The 15,999-nt window shown below is 45.9% G+C and overlaps 1 protein-coding gene across 2 annotated transcripts; it reads left to right on the top strand.

Moving 5' to 3' along the window:
* Positions 1–730: 730 nt before the first annotated feature.
* On the top strand, positions 731–9,895 carry TNFRSF4 (TNF receptor superfamily member 4). Of its 2 annotated transcripts, XM_051786427.1 has the most exons (8): positions 731–976; positions 2,938–3,060; positions 3,331–3,429; positions 4,576–4,642; positions 5,812–6,044; positions 6,924–7,049; positions 8,104–8,141; positions 9,233–9,895. In XM_051786427.1, exons 1-8 carry the CDS (start codon positions 844–846, stop codon positions 9,326–9,328), a joined length of 915 nt encoding a protein of 304 aa, XP_051642387.1. In that variant the 5' UTR covers positions 731–843; the 3' UTR covers positions 9,329–9,895. The 2 variants fall into 2 exon arrangements, with proteins under 2 accessions (XP_051642387.1, XP_051642388.1); XM_051786428.1 differs by lacking the exon at positions 9,233–9,895 and having other exon boundaries at positions 8,104–8,184.
* Positions 9,896–15,999: the final 6,104 nt, after the last annotated feature.

Genomic DNA, 15,999 nt, shown 5'->3' with positions numbered 1-15,999 from the left:
TCACATTTTGGAAGGAAAGATTTCAGGCTATAACTTCTTTTCCATAGGGATTGTCTTCCCAAATCCTTGGAAAACAGGAGAAGTAGTAAAACAGTTGCTGTTTTGCCTCTCCCAGAAATTTAGGAGAGTAGAGAGAAGCGGCAGCTCCGGATAAATCCCACCGGGATGTCGCCGTCCAACCTTCCCAAACCCTGCAGGAAACCTGCAATTCCAGAGTTCCTGGTGTTCCAAGCAAGTCTCCTTTGCCCCTCTGGATGTGACTTGGGAAGCCTGACTGTGGTTTTTAATCTAAATTAAATCTAAATCAGAGATTTGCTCCCTGTGGGACGTCTTTGCTCCAATCTCGGGAAGACCAAAAATTTCATTCCTTGCCCAATCGAGTCAAATTCTGAGAGACCAAACAATTAAATTTAATAATTCTTAACATGTTCCCTGCTTTTTCTGCCTGTTGGTGTCAGGTAGGGGCACAGCTGCGATGCCAGGGAGCTGCTCAGCCTCTTCCATCCCTGCTTTTCCTGCTTTTCCTGGCATTCCCAGCCTGGCCTTTGCCGCTCTTTTGGAGTCGCCGCGCGGAGAGCTAAGAATAGAAACCTCCTCAAAATGCAATTCAGCATCTTACCTTCCTGCCTGCGAATCTTTCAGTGATGAACTTAACAAAAAAAAAAAAACCCTCCCCGGGGCTCGGGGTGGTGTGGGAAGAAGGAAAGGGGGGGGTGGGAAGAAGGAAGGGGGCGTGGAAAACTCGCCGGGAATTTCCCGGCGCCCGAAATATCAGTTTGTTCTGGTGGCCCCGGGGCTGCGAAATCGCTGCTCCCCGAGCACCCAAAGCGGGCTGGGACGGGGATGGCACGGCCAGGGGGGAATTTTCCCGCTGTTTTCTTCCTCCTGCTGGTTGCTGTTCCCGATTCCCGGGGGTTGGAATGCAGGGAACACCAATATCCGTACCGGGATAAATGCTGCAGCGACTGTGCCCCGGGTAAGTCGGGTTCGGTGGGAAATCTTATTTATTATATAAAATATATAAATGTATAAAACAGCCTTCTAGGAATATTTCAGGATATATTTAAATATATACAAGGATATATTTAAGGCTGGAGGAAGGATAACGTAGAGAAAATTTGGTGAGGAGCTTTTTTTCTTTCTATAACATAAAATCAGATAAATCTTTCTATGACATAAAAGATCTTTCAGATTTTTTTTTTTCTTTCTATAACATACAAAATTTAGGGATCTTCCTTTTATTCTTTAATTTCTGTGTGTCTGATGTGTCAGTCAAGGGCATTTTCACTTTGGGAGTGTTGTCTGTTAAAAAAAAAAGTGGTGGCATTTCTGTTATTGTCTTTTATCACATAAAGAACCTCAGAAGTCTCAGATAACAACAAAAATTATTAATTCTGTTGCTAAAGGTGTTTTTTGAAGCTTTTTTCCTTTGTGGCAGAGTTTATATTACTCCTGTTACTGGTGGGTTTTTTTAAGGGAAAAAATATCAGTGTTTTTGGATCATAGAGATCAGCAAAGTGTAACAAGGTGGTTTTTTTTTTTTAAACAAAAATACTTTATTCCTAGATGAAGATGAGCAAAGTTACTTGATAGGGACTGTATTTGTTTCCTCCTTTCTTCTTGTAGAGATTGAACAAATTTTTTTTCCCCAATCCACGAGTCTCCAGGAGGGATTTCAGCCTTTTGTCAGGAAAAACCAGCTTGGTTTTCCCTCCTTAATTCTTATTTTCATCATTAAATCTATCCCCAAGATGGATGCAGGAGTTTCATCCTCCAGGATGCTAATTGGGTTAAAATCAGCCTTTAATCTTAAGTTTTGAGGCAGTTTGTGGTGTTATTCTCAAAATTCTTTAGAATCTGAGTGTTTGTGAACTCAAGGTACGTTTGTGGGCAGAGACAGATAAATAACACTTTATCTCTCACATTTTCTTCCCCCTTAAACTGAAAAAAACCCTCTTATCAGGTTTTTGCATTGTTAGAAAATGTGCTGCTGTTGGGGAAACGTTTTTTCACAGTCTCTTCCTCGTGCAGATGGTAAAAATGGCATTTATTGCGCATATTATGCTCCCTAATAATCCTAATTTTGCCACTCAGCCCTCAATAAAACAGAATTAGAGTGAGCAAGAGGCTTGATGCTCATCTACCTGCAGATGGGAAAATGGAGAAGCAAAATGAAGGGAACAACCATTTTTGTCCCTGTTTGGGATTATTTGGGCTGAATTGCATCATTTATGTATAAATATATATATTTAACTCCTGAAGGAAGGCAGGTTCTGTCACAAAGCCATTGTACTACACTGGAAGTCAGACTTATTGCTGGGCTAAAAACCTGCTTTTTTTTCCTGCCACTACCTGCAAACTGAGATGCCCAAATCCTATGGAAAAGTGGTGTGGGGAAGGGATATTTGGAATCTGCTGGAAGAACTATTTGGGGAATGAAGCCTCAGCCTTTTTTCCTGCTACTGGCTGCAAACTGAGATGTCCAAACCCTGTGGAAAGGTGGTTTGGAGAAAGAATATTTGGGATCTGTTGGGAGAATTATTTGGGGCACAAAGCCTCAGCCTTTTTTTCCGGGCACTGGCTGCAAACTGAGATGCCCAAACCCTGTGGAAAGGTGGTCTGGAGAAGGGATATTTGGGATCTGCTGGGAGAATCATTGCCTCAGCTCTCAGGCCCTTTTTATCCCAGTTTAGCTACTCATTCCCAGTGCTGTGGGTCAGAGTTTTTTGGGATGCTGGGATGTCTAAACCTGCCAAACGTTCTCAGGCAGAGCTGGAGGTGGGACCGACACACTCAGGGTGTTGTTTTGTCCTAATGGGTGAAAATGCATTACCCTGTGAAAATGAAAATCCTAATTCAGGGGGGGAAATGGGGGGGGGGAAAGAGGATTTTGTGGTGATCCCAAGCAGTGTGTGTGCTCTGTGATCCCTGCTTTAGGGGAGAGGATGAGGAACCGCTGCACGGCCACGGCGGACACGGAGTGTATCCCCTGCCAGGATGAATATTTCAGCAGTGAGCACCACCACAGCTTCTGCAACAGCTGCACAGTCTGCAACACCAGTAAGGCACTGGCAGGGGGGCATTTCCTCCCACAAAGTCAGGAAGAATCAGTCTCTGTTTGCTTTCTCACCTCCCACCCAGAGTCTGGGTTGTGCCAATGTCTGGTCTCTCCTGCCCCTGCCCGTGGTGGGGCCTGAAAACACTGCAGGGTTCTTCTCTGTTCCCTGCAGGTGTTTCCACACAGGGAGGGGAATTAATTTGTGTTCTCTCTCAGTGTTATCTCTTGTATCTCACTTGCTTTTTAATCCTTTTTTTTTTTTTTTTTTTTAGAGAGAGGGAGCGTGGAGGTGAAGAAGTGTGAGAAGACCTCGGACAGGGTGTGCGTGTGCCGGGCAGGGTTCATGCCAGCTGGGCTGCCCCTGGGAAGTGGTGAGTCAGGGATTAGAGAATCACAGAATCACAGAATCAGCTGGGTTGGAAGGGACCTCTGAGATCATCAAGTCCAACCCTTGATCCAACCCCGCTGTGGTTCCCAGCCCATGGCACTGATGCCACATCCAGTCTCACCTTAAAAACCTCCAGGGATGGAGAATCCACCCCCTCCCTGGGCAGCCCATTCCAATGGCTGAGCACCCTCTCTGCAAAGAAATTCTTCCCAATACCCAACCTAAACCTCCCCTGGCACAGCTGAAGACCCAGCCCTCTTGTCTTGCTGATGGTTGCCTGGGAAAAGAGACCAACCCCCCCTGGCTCCCCCCTCCTGGCAGGGAGTTGCAGAGAGTGAGGAGGTCTCCCCTGAGCCTCCTCTTCTCCAGGCTGAGCCCCCCCAGCTCCCTCAGCCTCTCCTCACAGCACTTGTGCTCCAGTCCCTTCCCCAGCCTTGTTGCTCTTCCCTGGCCCTGCTCCAGCCCCTCCATGTCCTTCCTGAGCTGAGGGCCCAGAACTGGACACAGCACTCCAGGGGTGGCCTCAGCAGTGCTGAGTCCAGGGGCAGAATCACTTCCCTGGCCCTGTTGGCCACCCTGTTCCTGAGCCAGGCCAGGATCCATTGGCCTTCTTGTCCCCCTGGGCACACTCTGGCTCCTGTTCAGCTTCCTGTCCATCCAAACTCCCAGCTCCCTCCCTGCCTGGATGTGCCAGGCTCTCCCAGCCCTTGCCTCCACACCAGACTGAGGTGGTCATTTCCAGTGTAAAAAAAAAAAAGCTATTGTCATTTGTCTCCTCTTATTTCCAGTGTAAAAGCTGCTGGCATTTCTCTCTTGGACATCTCCCCACGAGGGGAGTTGTTCAAACTTGTTGCTCTGTGGTTCCTGTCAGAAACAGGAACGTTCTCCTTGGTAATATCCATCATTTACCAGTGGCCAAAGCAGGGAATCCTGCCACTTGCAGATTAAAACCAACCACTGGGTGTGCTGTGTTACTTCTGCCCCGATATCTCGGGTTTTTAGAGGCTTTTGTTGGGTCTGTTCTACAAGCCAGACCATTCTAAGTTATTATTTCATTTTTGTGTAGCTGTCACACAGTTGTGTTGCTCCCTGGGCTCACACCCTGCCTGCTTTATTCCCTTTTTTCCAGTGTGTTCACCGTGTCCTGAGGGGACTTTCTCCCCAGGGAGGAACGAGAACTGTCAGCCTTGGACCAAGTAGGTGTCACTGATCCAGAGGTGTCCATCTTTACATCTTGAGCAGTTGATGCCCAAAAAAATCAGGATGTGCAGAATAAACCTGCAGTAGGGGCAGTGAAAATTGTGTTCCTTGTGGCTCTCAGGAGCCTCGAGCAGCCTGTGCTCATTTGAAGCCTTTGACCCTTTCTCTCCTCACCTCCAACAACAGAATTCTCAGCCTTTTTTGTAAAGATTTGTAGTTTTTGTTTCTGTATTAAAGGTGCAGCTGTGCCTCAGGGCTGTTACCTGTCAGAAAATCCCAGTAGGATTGTTTTTCCACTAATAACTTTGATTGCCTCAGTTGTTCTCCACATCTCTGTGCACTCCAGGAAAAATAACCCTTGAGTTTGTGCTGCTCAGACAAGGATTGTGGTGGATATAATTCAGAAAGCCATTGCAGCAAGTGCTTGAAAAATTCCCCTGATTTATTCCCAGCTGCAGCAGCCTTGGGAAAAGCACCCTTTGAGCAGGGACAGAGGCCCAGGATGCTTTGTTTCTATCCAGAAGGTTCCTTGGCCAAATGCAGGGCTGTTACCTGTCAGAAAATCCCAGTAGGATTGTTTTTCCAGTAATAACTTTGATTTAGTTGTTCTTAAACATCTCAGTTGTTCTCCACATCTCTGTGCACTCTAGAAGAGCTGAACCCTGAGTTTGTGCTGCTCAGACAAGGATTGTGGTGGATATAATTCAGAAAGCCATTGCAGCAAGTGCTGGAAAATTCCCACTGATTTATTCCCAGCTGTGCCTCGGGGCTGTTACCTGTCAGAAAATCCCAGCAGGATTGTTTTTCCACTAATAACTTTGATTTAGTTGTTCTTAAACATCTTAGTTGTTCTTTACATCTCTGTGAGAGAGAAACTCTGAGTTTGTGCTGCTCAGACAAGGATTGTGGTGGATATAACTCAGAAAGCCATTGCAGCAAATGCTTGAAAATTCCCACTGATTTTTGGTATTTTTATTTGGTATTTTTATTTGGTATTTTTATTTGGTATTTTTATTTGGTATTTTTATTTGCTATTTTTATTTGCTATTTTTATTTGCTATTTTTATTTGCTATTTTTATTTGCTATTTTTATTTGCCATTTTTATTTGCTGTTTTAATTTGCTGTTTTAATTTGCTGTTTTTATTGAGTATTTCTTTTTCCCAGCTGCAGCAGCCTTGGGAAGAGCATCCTGAGAGCAGGGACAGAGGCCCAGGATGCTGTTTGCAGCAGCCCTGTCCCCCTGCCAGAGGTCCCTGGGACTCCAACCCCTGCCTGGAGCATCCTGAGCACTTCCCCCAGGGATAACAGCTCCACTGCTGGGATCTCCTCCCCACCCAGACCTGGGGAAGGTCCTTCCATCTGCCCCGATCCCACCGACCCCACAGACACCAACTGGGGTAAGGAGGGCACTGGCCAAGGCTGGGCTTGGCTTGCAAGAGCTGGGCAGGGATTTTCACCCTCAGACTGGATTTCTGGGAGGGGAAATCCCACTGATTTTTCTGGGAGGTAAAAGCAAACTGATTTTTCCAAGAGGGGAAATCAAACTGATTTTTCCAAGAGGGGAAATCAAACTGATTTTTCCAAGAGGGGAAATCAAACTGATTTTTTCTGGGAGGGGAAATCAAACTGATTTTTTCTAGAAGGGGAAATCAAACTGATTTTTTCTAGAAGGGGAAATCAAACTGATTTTTTCTAGAAGGAGAAATCAAACTGATTTTTTTCTAGAAGGGGAAATCAAACTGATATTTTTCTGGGAGGGGAAATCAAACTTGATTTTTCTGGGAGGGGAAATCAAACTTGATTTTTCTGGGAGGGGAAATCAAACTTGATTTTTCTGGGAGGGGAAATCAAACTTGATTTTTCTGGGAGGGGAAATCAAACTTGATTTTTCTGGGAGGGGAAATCAAGCTGATTTTCCTGGGGGGTGAAGATTTTCCTGGGGGGCTGAAATCAAACTGATTTTCCTGGGAGGAGAAATCCCACTGATTTTTTCTGGGGGATAAAATCAAACTGATTTTTTCTGGGAGGGGAAATCAAACTTGATTTTCCTGGGAGGGAAAATCCCACTCTCTCTCAGAACCATATCTTTATTTTACACATCTTTCCAGTGAGACACAAGATCCCAGATTTGGGATTTTTAGGCTTTGTGGTTCAGGGGTACTTCCAGATCCCTCCTTTTGAAGCTGGAAAGCTCCACCTGGAGCTTTTTTTTTTTAATCTTTGAATTTTTTGAATCTTTTTTTTTTTAATATCTCTTCCTGTATTTTTTTTCCCAGGCTCTCTCTCCCTCCTCCTGCTGTGTCTGATCCTGCTCATGGTGAGTGGAATGTCCATCCTGCTGCTCATCATCCAAGCAACCAGAAAAGAGACCAAGGGGAGGCCTCGTGGAAGCAACAACCAGAGTGAGCTTCTTTTTATGGGATAAAACATAGGGGAAAAAAGAACAATCAGGGCTCTCCTGCTGGAAAATTGATAATTAATCCTAATGAAAGCTGCAGTTCCAGAGGTTTAGCCCAGGTTTAGTCCTGCTGGCTGGAGGTCCCAGTTTTAAAGCCCAGTGTTTATTTTTATTTGGGGTTTATTTTTATTTATTTGGGGTTTATTTTTATTTATTTGGGGTTTATTTTTATTTATTTGGGGTTTATTTTTATTTATTTGGGGTTTATTTTTATTTATTTGGGGTTTATTTTTATTTGGGGTTTATTTTTATTTGGGGTTTATTTTTATTTGGGGTTTATTTTTATTTGAGGTTTATTTATTTAGTATTTGTTTTATTTAGTATTTATTTTTTAATATTTATTTTTAATATTTAATTTTTATTTTCATTTTTATTTTTATTTCATTTTTGTTTTTATTTCGTTTTTATTTTTACTTCGTTTTTATTTTTACTTCGTTTTTATTTTTACTTCGTTTTTATTTTTACTTCGTTTTTATTTTTACTTCGTTTTTATTTTTACTTCGTTTTTATTTTTACTTCGTTTTTATTTTTACTTCGTTTTTATTTTTACTTCGTTTTTATTTTTATTTCGTTTTTATTTTTATTTCGTTTTTATTTTTATTTCGTTTTTATTTTTATTTCGTTTTTATTTTTATTTCGTTTTTATTTTTATTTCGTTTTTATTTTTATTTCGTTTTTATTTTTATTTCGTTTTTATTTTTATTTCGTTTTTATTTTTATTTCGTTTTTATTTTTATTTCGTTTTTATTTATTTTTATTTATTTTTATTTAGTTTTTATTTTTATTTAGTATTTATTTTTAAATTAGTTTTTATTTTTATCTAATTTTTATTTTTATTTAGTATTTACTTTTATCTAGTTTTTATTTATTTATTGTTTAATTTTTTAATTTAATATTTATATTTATTTAGTATTTATTTTTATTCAGTTTTTACTTTTATTTGGTATTTTTATTTGGTATTTTTATTGAGTATTTACTTTTATAATTCTCTCTTTCAGAGGATGGGAGCTGTCGAATTCCCATCCAGGAGGAACAGGTGGACTCCAATTCCAGCCTCATCAAGAACTGACTTCCCATTCTTTGCTGTCTCCTGCATTTCTGAGCCTGGGGGTTGTTCCAAGGGATGTGCCTGTTCTGGGACTGTGTGGAACTGTTTGATTGTGGAGCTGTTTAACTGTGGAACTGTTTGTTTAATTGTGGAACTATTTGTTTGTTTAATTGTGGAACTGTTTGATTGTGGAGCTGTTTGTTTAATTGTGGAACTGTTTGTTTGTTTGATTGTGGAGCTGTTTGATTGTGGAACTGTTTGTTTGATTGTGGAGCTGTTTGTTTGACTGTGGAGCTGTTTGACTGTGGAGCTGTTTGACTGTGGAACTGTTTGACTGTGGAGCTGTTTGATTGTGGAGCTGTTTGATTGTGGAGCTGTTTGACTGTGGAGCTGTTTGTTTGACTGTGGAGCTGTTTGTTTGACTGTGGAGCTGTTTGTTTGACTGTGGAGCTGTTTGTTTGACTGTGGAGCTGTTTGTTTGACTGTGGAGCTGTTTGTTTGACTGTGGAGCTGTTTGTTTGACTGTGGAGCTGTTTGTTTGACTGTGGAGCTGTTTGTTTGACTGTGGAGCTGTTTGACTGTGGAGCTGTTTCCTTGGGTCCCTCTGGGGCTCCTCAGTGCCCCTTTGGCCTTAGGGAGCAGCTGTTCCCGTTGGAATTTTGTGGTTCTCCCTCCCAGGCACATCCCGTGCTCAGCATCCCGGGCTGGGCTGGCAGTGCTCCCTGCATTCCTGGGATGGCAGGGAATGTTCAGGGAGCTGGAAGGGCTGATTGTTGCAAAAAACATGACTTAGAAAAGACATCCATTCCCTGGCTGCTCCCTGGGAAAAGGCACGAGCTGATTTATTAACCCAGGGCTGAATATCTGGCCCTTTGGGGCAGGATTTGGGCAGAGATTTTACTGCCTGAACTCTGCTCTGCCCTAAACTCTGATCCCCTCGAGCACACTGGGAGTGGAACCCCCACCCAGAACCCCCCCACACTGTGTGTGATAACTTGTCTGATTTTTCCCACAAGTTCAGCAGCCTGGAGTGTTTTGAAAAGCATTCTGATTTTTTTTTTTTTATTATTTTTTTTAAGACAGTAAGTTCGAAAATCTGGGAGGAACCTGAAGTGTTGTCGTGGGCAGCTTTTGATGTGTTTGAAATGCCTCAGTTCAAGAGGCAGCAGACTTGAGAGTGACACAATTCAGAAGTGGTTTCCACTTCAAATGTATCTCCCCTGTAGGTAACCCCTCAGAAATGACACTTTGGATCCCACAGCACCGAAGCATATGATGAAAATATGCAGCTAAAAATGTATTCAAGAATACAAAGGGGTGTCTAAACCCATGTTTTTAAAGATAAGTTTCCTTATATGTTATACATACGGGGGACTTAGCCAGGATTTTTCCTGTTTTCCAGGTGCATATACGATGTATAGAAACATTTGTGTTGGATGGAAACATTTGTATTGTATACAAAGGGCTGAGAGGGACTTCTGCAAATAAAGGTGTGGTCGCAGCTCTGCCCGTGTGTGTGTGTGTGTGGTGTGCGGGATTGGGAGCAAAAATTCTGGAGTGTGAAATTCCTGCAGAAAGCAGGATTAACTCAGAGGAGGAGAAGGGGAGGGGCAGGCACTGAACTCTGCCCCGTGAGTCTAGCAAATACAATTTTGCAATGATTGCTGAAAGGCTTTTAATTGACCTCATAGTGCTGCAAGTCTCAGGACTTTTCTGGCTTGTCTTGTGAATTAATTTTAGGGTTTTTTTTAGTTATTGTTGTTGCTTAAATTCAATTTAGTTTATAGGGATAACAAGTAATAATCAGCTTCTTTACATAAAAAGTAACATTATGCAGCAGCTGATTATTTAACTGCTTGTGTGACAGCTACTGTGGGAGGGATCTAATGGTTTGGTTAAATCATTTCATTTTGAACTGTGAATAATTTGGTAAGATAAACTATGCTTGGTTCTTAAAAGTTGTTTTAAAGGTAGAAGGCAGTGTGAGCAGCGACAGGACCCGAGGGAATGCCCTGAAGTCGTGCCAGAGCAGGTTTAGGTTGGATCTCAGGAAAAGGTTCTTCTCCCAGAGGGTTTTTGGGCACTGCCCAGGCTCCCCAGGGTTTGGGCACAGCCCCAAGGCTGCCAGAGCTCCAGGAGGGTTTGGACAACGCTCTGAGGGACAGGGTGGGATTGTTGGGGTGTCTGTGCAGGGCCAGGAGTTGGACTGGATGATCCCTGTGGGTCCTTTCTAGCTCAGGATGTTCTGTGCTCACCAAATGATCAGTCGTGGCTTTGAGTTCCGCCCCTGCCTTGCCCTCGGCTTCCTGTGGGACCTGAGAACTGTGGGTGCAGCTTCTGCTCTGCAGACCCAGCCTGGAGCAGCTCTGACCACAGAGGCCATAGAATCACAGAATCACAGAATCAGCTGGGTTGGAAGGGACCTCCGAGATCATCCAGTCCAACCCTTGATCCAACCCCGCCGTGGTTCCCAGCCCATGGCACTGATGCCACATCCAGTCTGTCCTTAAACACCTCCAGGGATGGAGAATCCCCCACTTCCCTGGGCAGCCCATTCCAGTGGCTGAGCACCCTCTCTGCAAAGAAATTCTTCCCAATATCCAACCTAAACCTCCCCTGGCACAGCTGAAGACCCAGCCCTCTTGTCTTGCTGATGGGAAAAGAGACCAACCCCCCCCTGGCTCCCCCCTCCTGTCAGGGAGTTGCAGAGAGTGAGGAGGTCTCCCCTGAGCCTCCTCCTCTCCAGGCTGAGCCCCCCCAGCTCCCTCAGCCTCTCCTCACAGCACTTGTGCTCCAGTCCCTTCCCCAGCCTTGTTGCCCTTCTCTGGCCCTGCTCCAGCCCCTCCATGTCCTTCCTGAGCTGAGGGCCCAGAGCTGGACACAGCACTCCAGGGGTGGCCCCACCAGCGCTGAGTCCAGGGGCAGAATCACTTCCCTGGCCCTGTTGGCCACCCTGTTCCTGATCCAGGCCAGGATCCATTGGCCTTCTTGGCCACCTGGGCACACTCTGGCTCCTGTTCAGCTTCCTGTCCATCCAAATCCCAGCTCCCTCCCTGCCTGGCTGCTCTCCAGCCACTCTGTCCCAGCCTGTAGCACTGCCGGGGGTTGTTGTGGCCAAAGTGCAGGACCTGGCACATGATAAGGCTCAGCCCCTCCAGAAGAACTCTTTGAACCTCAAGGTTCACTCCTCCTGGGGGGTGGGCGGATGACTCCGAGCAGGGATTCCAGGGAACACCCGGCAGGTTCTCGGAAGAGGAGCAGCATCAGCCCGTGGGCAGCAGCAGCTCAGGGGCCACGGGGCAGGAACCACATTTCCCTGTAAGTGAGAGAGGTGCTGAGAACTCCTGGGCCCTGTGAGGCTGCTGTGGGTTGTGATAAGGGCAGCCCACAGGAACAGATGAGCTGGTGGCGTGTCACAAGTCTCAGCCCCTCTGTCCCGTGGGCTCGTCAGCTGCTTCCAGGAATCTCCCTCGTTTCCTGCCTCAGCTGAACAGGAATGAACCCAATGCAGAGTGTTCTTGTGCCTTCCTGCAGCTTCCCCAGCTGGAGATTTCCTCAAAAAACAGGGCTGGAGAAGGAACATCTCCTGGCCCTGCTGGGGGAGCTGAGGACAAGTGGCATTTGCTCAATCCTGCCCTAGATTTGGATCCCATCCCTGTGCTGGGTGATCCCATCCCTGTGCTGGGTGATCCCATCCCTGTGCTGGATGATCCCATTCCTGTGCTGGGTGATCCCATCCCTGTGCTGGGTGATCCCATCCCTGTGCTGGGTGATCCCATCCCTGTGCTGGGTGATCCCATCCCTGTGCTGGGTGATCCCATTCCTGTGCTGGGTGATCCCATCCCTGTGCTGGGTGATCCCATCCCTGTACTGGGTGATCCCATCCCTGTACTGAGTGATGCCATCCCTGTGCTGGATAATCCCATCAAAAAACTCAATATTTGATAGGATTGAAGGCATTTACTGGGAATCCTGCCCATGACAGGAGGTTGGAATGAGCTTTTCTTTAAGGTCCCTTCCAACCCAAAGCAGTTTGTGATTTGTGATTGGATTTGCTGAGGATTTGGGTGTTGGTTGGCGAGTTGCCAGTTTAAATAAACCAGCACAGATATTTCCCTGGAAATGAAGGAATAGCAATTTTTTATTTTTAATTGCCTTTGTCACTCTTCTGTGAAAAACTCTCTCGGAAATGAAGGAATAGCAATTTTTTATTTTTAATAGCCTTTGTCACTTTTCTGTGAAAAACTTGCTTGGAATTTTTTTTTTTTTGGTCCAGTCCTCCCTAAAATGCCAGGAAGTAGCTGAACACAGGCTGAGAGTGGTGAATGATTTGGTGCTGCCTCTGCCCACGCTCGTCTTCCTACTGCCAGAAATGAAACTTTCCCTTCTCAGAGGTGCAGGCCTTGTCACCAAGCGAGTTCCTGTTTTTCAACCTTTCAGATTTCCCCTCTTTTTCAGGCACTTGAGAGACACTTCAGCTTTTATTTTTCACCCCCAGTGTGAGCAGGTAACGTGAGGCTGGGCTGCTTTGTGTCTGACTGTTGTCACTTAAATCTGGCCCCTCGGGATTGTTTTAAGAACCAACTGTAAAAATGACTAATAACTGTATTTCTGGGGGAGAATAATGCCTTTTTTTCCATGGATAACTCCACTTCCTTTCAGTTGCACTGGCCATGAGTTACAGCCCCTTCCATTGTTCGTGAGGAGCTGCAGAGGTTTGGGTTGCTCCCAAAACCCAGGAGGAAAACCAAACAAAACCCCAAGTCCTCTTGTCTTTCTATCCACAGTATTTTTTTCTCTCTGCCTGGAGTTTTATCAAGCATATTTGTTTAAAATTCAGGGATTTTCCTTTTTTTTTTTTTTCATTATTGCTGTGCTGCCTTCGGTTTTGGAGGAGGATTGGGGCAAGAACAGAAACAGCAGTCATTCAGTTTTGGGGAAGGATTGGGGCAAGAACAGACAGTATTTGAGAGCCACACTGGAAAAAATGAGCTGGGTTTTGCTGTCTGTGAACCCTCCTCTCAGACCTGGCTGTTCCAGACGTATTTCGTGTTACAGGAGCGATCATAATTATTTTTAACAAGACCCAAAACTCCCCCCCCCCCCCCGATCTGTCCCTTTATGCTTTTCATGTTCACTTCCTCCTTTGCCTTTTTTCTTCTTCGTGGGTTTCTCCCCAGCCTGTGACGAGTTTCTGTTGCTGTGGCTACCCCAGATCCTTTATCTCCTGCTTTTTGTCTCTTCACATCCTCCCCTGCTTCGGAGGAGCCTTGCAGTGACTCAGGTTTGCCATCAGAAAGGTCAGGGACAGACACTCAGGCAGTTGCTGAAGATGGGAAGGGAACACAAAGCCTGGTTGGGGGGTTTTGCCTCTGTCTGGGTTGGTTTCCCTCTGGGAGTTCAGTTTTTTTACTCCCTGGGCTCACTTTTGAAGCCCATAGAGGTGACTCCTTGCACAAGTGACCTTCTTTGGGAAGGATCTGGAGGTCCTTGTAAAGCCCTGAGGGTTTGGGGTGAGGGTTTAGCTCATTTTATGAGTTCTGCCACGTTGTTTGTCTCTCCTGGGCCAGGTGAGATCCTCTCTGAGAGACAAAGGGAGCAGGAATTAGGCACTGCAAGACCTCGAGGTCTGGCAGCCCCAGTCCTGTCACTGCAAATGCTCCAGGTTGGCAAAAAAGCAGAACTTCTAGGAAAAAGGGAAAACAAAAAAAAGGAAGGAACACAGCAATTTGAAGGAACACAGCAATTTTATCTCCTGGCTTCAGGCAGCAGATAAATTATTTGCCCTCCAGCTTTTTTTCCACCCCAGTCTTTGGGCAGCACTGGGTGAGCTGTCACTGCTGGGGGGTGTCCTGGGGGTGTCCTGCTGTCCCTGTGCCACCCTCACCATGCCCCCACTGCAGGGCTGAGCTGCACTCCGGGCTCTGCCCGTGTCCCTCCAGGCTCTCTGCAGCCCAGGCTCACAGAATTCATTCCCTGAGGTGGGAAAGCACCTCCAGGATTGTTGATTCCAAACTTTGACCCATCCCCACCTTGTCCCCCAGCCCAGAGCACTGAGTGCCACCTCCAACCCTTTCTTGGACACCTCCAGGGGCGGGCACTCCAAACCTCCCTGGGCAGCCCCTGGCAATGTTTAACAACCCTTTCCATGAGGAAATTCCTCCTGGTGTCCAACCTGACCCTCTCCTGGCACAGCTGAAGGCCATTCCCTCTCCTCCTGTCCCTTGTTCCCTGGGAGCAGAGCCCGACCCCTCCAGCTCATCCCTCCTGTCAGGGAGTTGTGGAGAGCAACAAGATCCTTCCTGAGCCTCCTTTTCTCCAGGCTGAGCCCCCTCAGCTCCCTCAACTGCTCCTCCCAGGACTCATTTTCCAGCCTCTTCCCCAATTCCACTGCTTTAAACTCCCTGTGCCAAACCCCTTCATCTCCTGAGTGACATCTCTTGGTGCTGTCCCAGCAAAGGGCTTTTTCCTCAAACCCTGACAGACAATTGTTCCCCAGGAGCACAAACCAGTTCCCCCCTCTCAACAGGACGTGAATCCTGCAGGTTCTCGTGGAGTTTTTCCACGGTGGCACGAAAATAATTGATGAGCTGGAGCTTACAAGGCAAATTTGGGCCCAGCAAAGCTCCTTAGTCATTCAGCAATTACGCAGCTTTCACGTGAACAGCCTCTTACAGGAGAACTGGAGGCTTTCTTTGGTCACCCCTTATGGGTAATCAGCAAAAACTCAGTGTCAGGAAACCAAATATTCTCTCTGGTGACAAAGTTCCCTCACTGCTGACGTGAGGGCCAAGCAGTAAAGCTGCTGGAGTGCCAAGAACTAATTTGGGGGTTGAGGGGTGGTTCGGGCTATTTTTTATTTTGGTTTTATTTTGGTTGGTTTTGTTTTTTCCCCAAAAAAAGAAGATTAGTCATTTGGGCAGGTCAGCAGTGGTCAAAAAAGGAACCTGGTTCTTCATTCAGGTCTCATCCCTGAGCACTCCTTGTTGTGTTCTGGGTGCAGGTCAGCAGGGAGAAGGGATGAGGGGGTCTGGAAGGGCATTTTCCCTGTTCCATCACAAGGTGCATCGATGTTTGAGCCTCAGTTTTCCCTGAGGAAGGCATGGGATGGACAGGAGGGGCTGGAACAGAGACCTTTCCCCTGGGGAGGTCGGGGTAGGGAGTGGAGCCCTGATTTTGGGGTCTGAGCGAGGAAGGGGCTGACAGCTGAAATGTCACCTTCCAGCAGAGACAGGTAAGGCTGAAAAACCCCAAAGATTTTAAAGCCAGATAGTCAAGTTACCTCTGAAAGGTCACTGCTGACTCTAGAGCTTTAAACTTGGCTTGAACAACTGTTGTCTGTGATCTGACTGGAAATGTTCCACCATCTCACAGTGCCATTACGACTGCAATGCTTGAACAAGAATGAAAAACACGTACAGGGCAATTTTTGGGGGAAAAAAAGAACGTAAAAAAAACCCCAAACCCACCCAACGGTCCAGAAGAGAGAGAAAAATAAATAAATGATCTGATAAACACCAGGTGGCAGGTACCAGCTGGGCCAACTGCCTGCACCCCCTTGGGTACCACCTGTGGGCTCAGTGGGGCCCTCAGAGGTCCCTTCTCTGTTCTCTGTGTGACACTGAGCTAAAAAATTCCAATTAATTGGCTGTTTAGGCTGTGCTGGTGGTTGTTGTTTGGTGCTGAGCTCCAAGGGAATGAGCCCTGGCACCACCACCCTGCCCTTGTCTCTTCTGTCTCTTTTAATTTAAAATCAAATCCCTTCATTTTAAACAGATATGCTTGATAAAACTCCAGGTAGAGAGAGAAAAAATACTGTGGATAGAAAGAAAGGCTGGGAGAGCTG

This window comes from Manacus candei, unplaced genomic scaffold (genome assembly GCF_025592945.1).
Source record: "Manacus candei isolate 608988 ecotype Guabito, Panama unplaced genomic scaffold, ASM2559294v1 h1tg000022l, whole genome shotgun sequence".
NCBI classification, from domain to species: Eukaryota; Metazoa; Chordata; class Aves; order Passeriformes; family Pipridae; genus Manacus; species Manacus candei.
The sequence above is the reverse complement of the archived record's forward strand: the minus strand, read 5'-3'. Positions and strand labels throughout refer to the sequence as shown.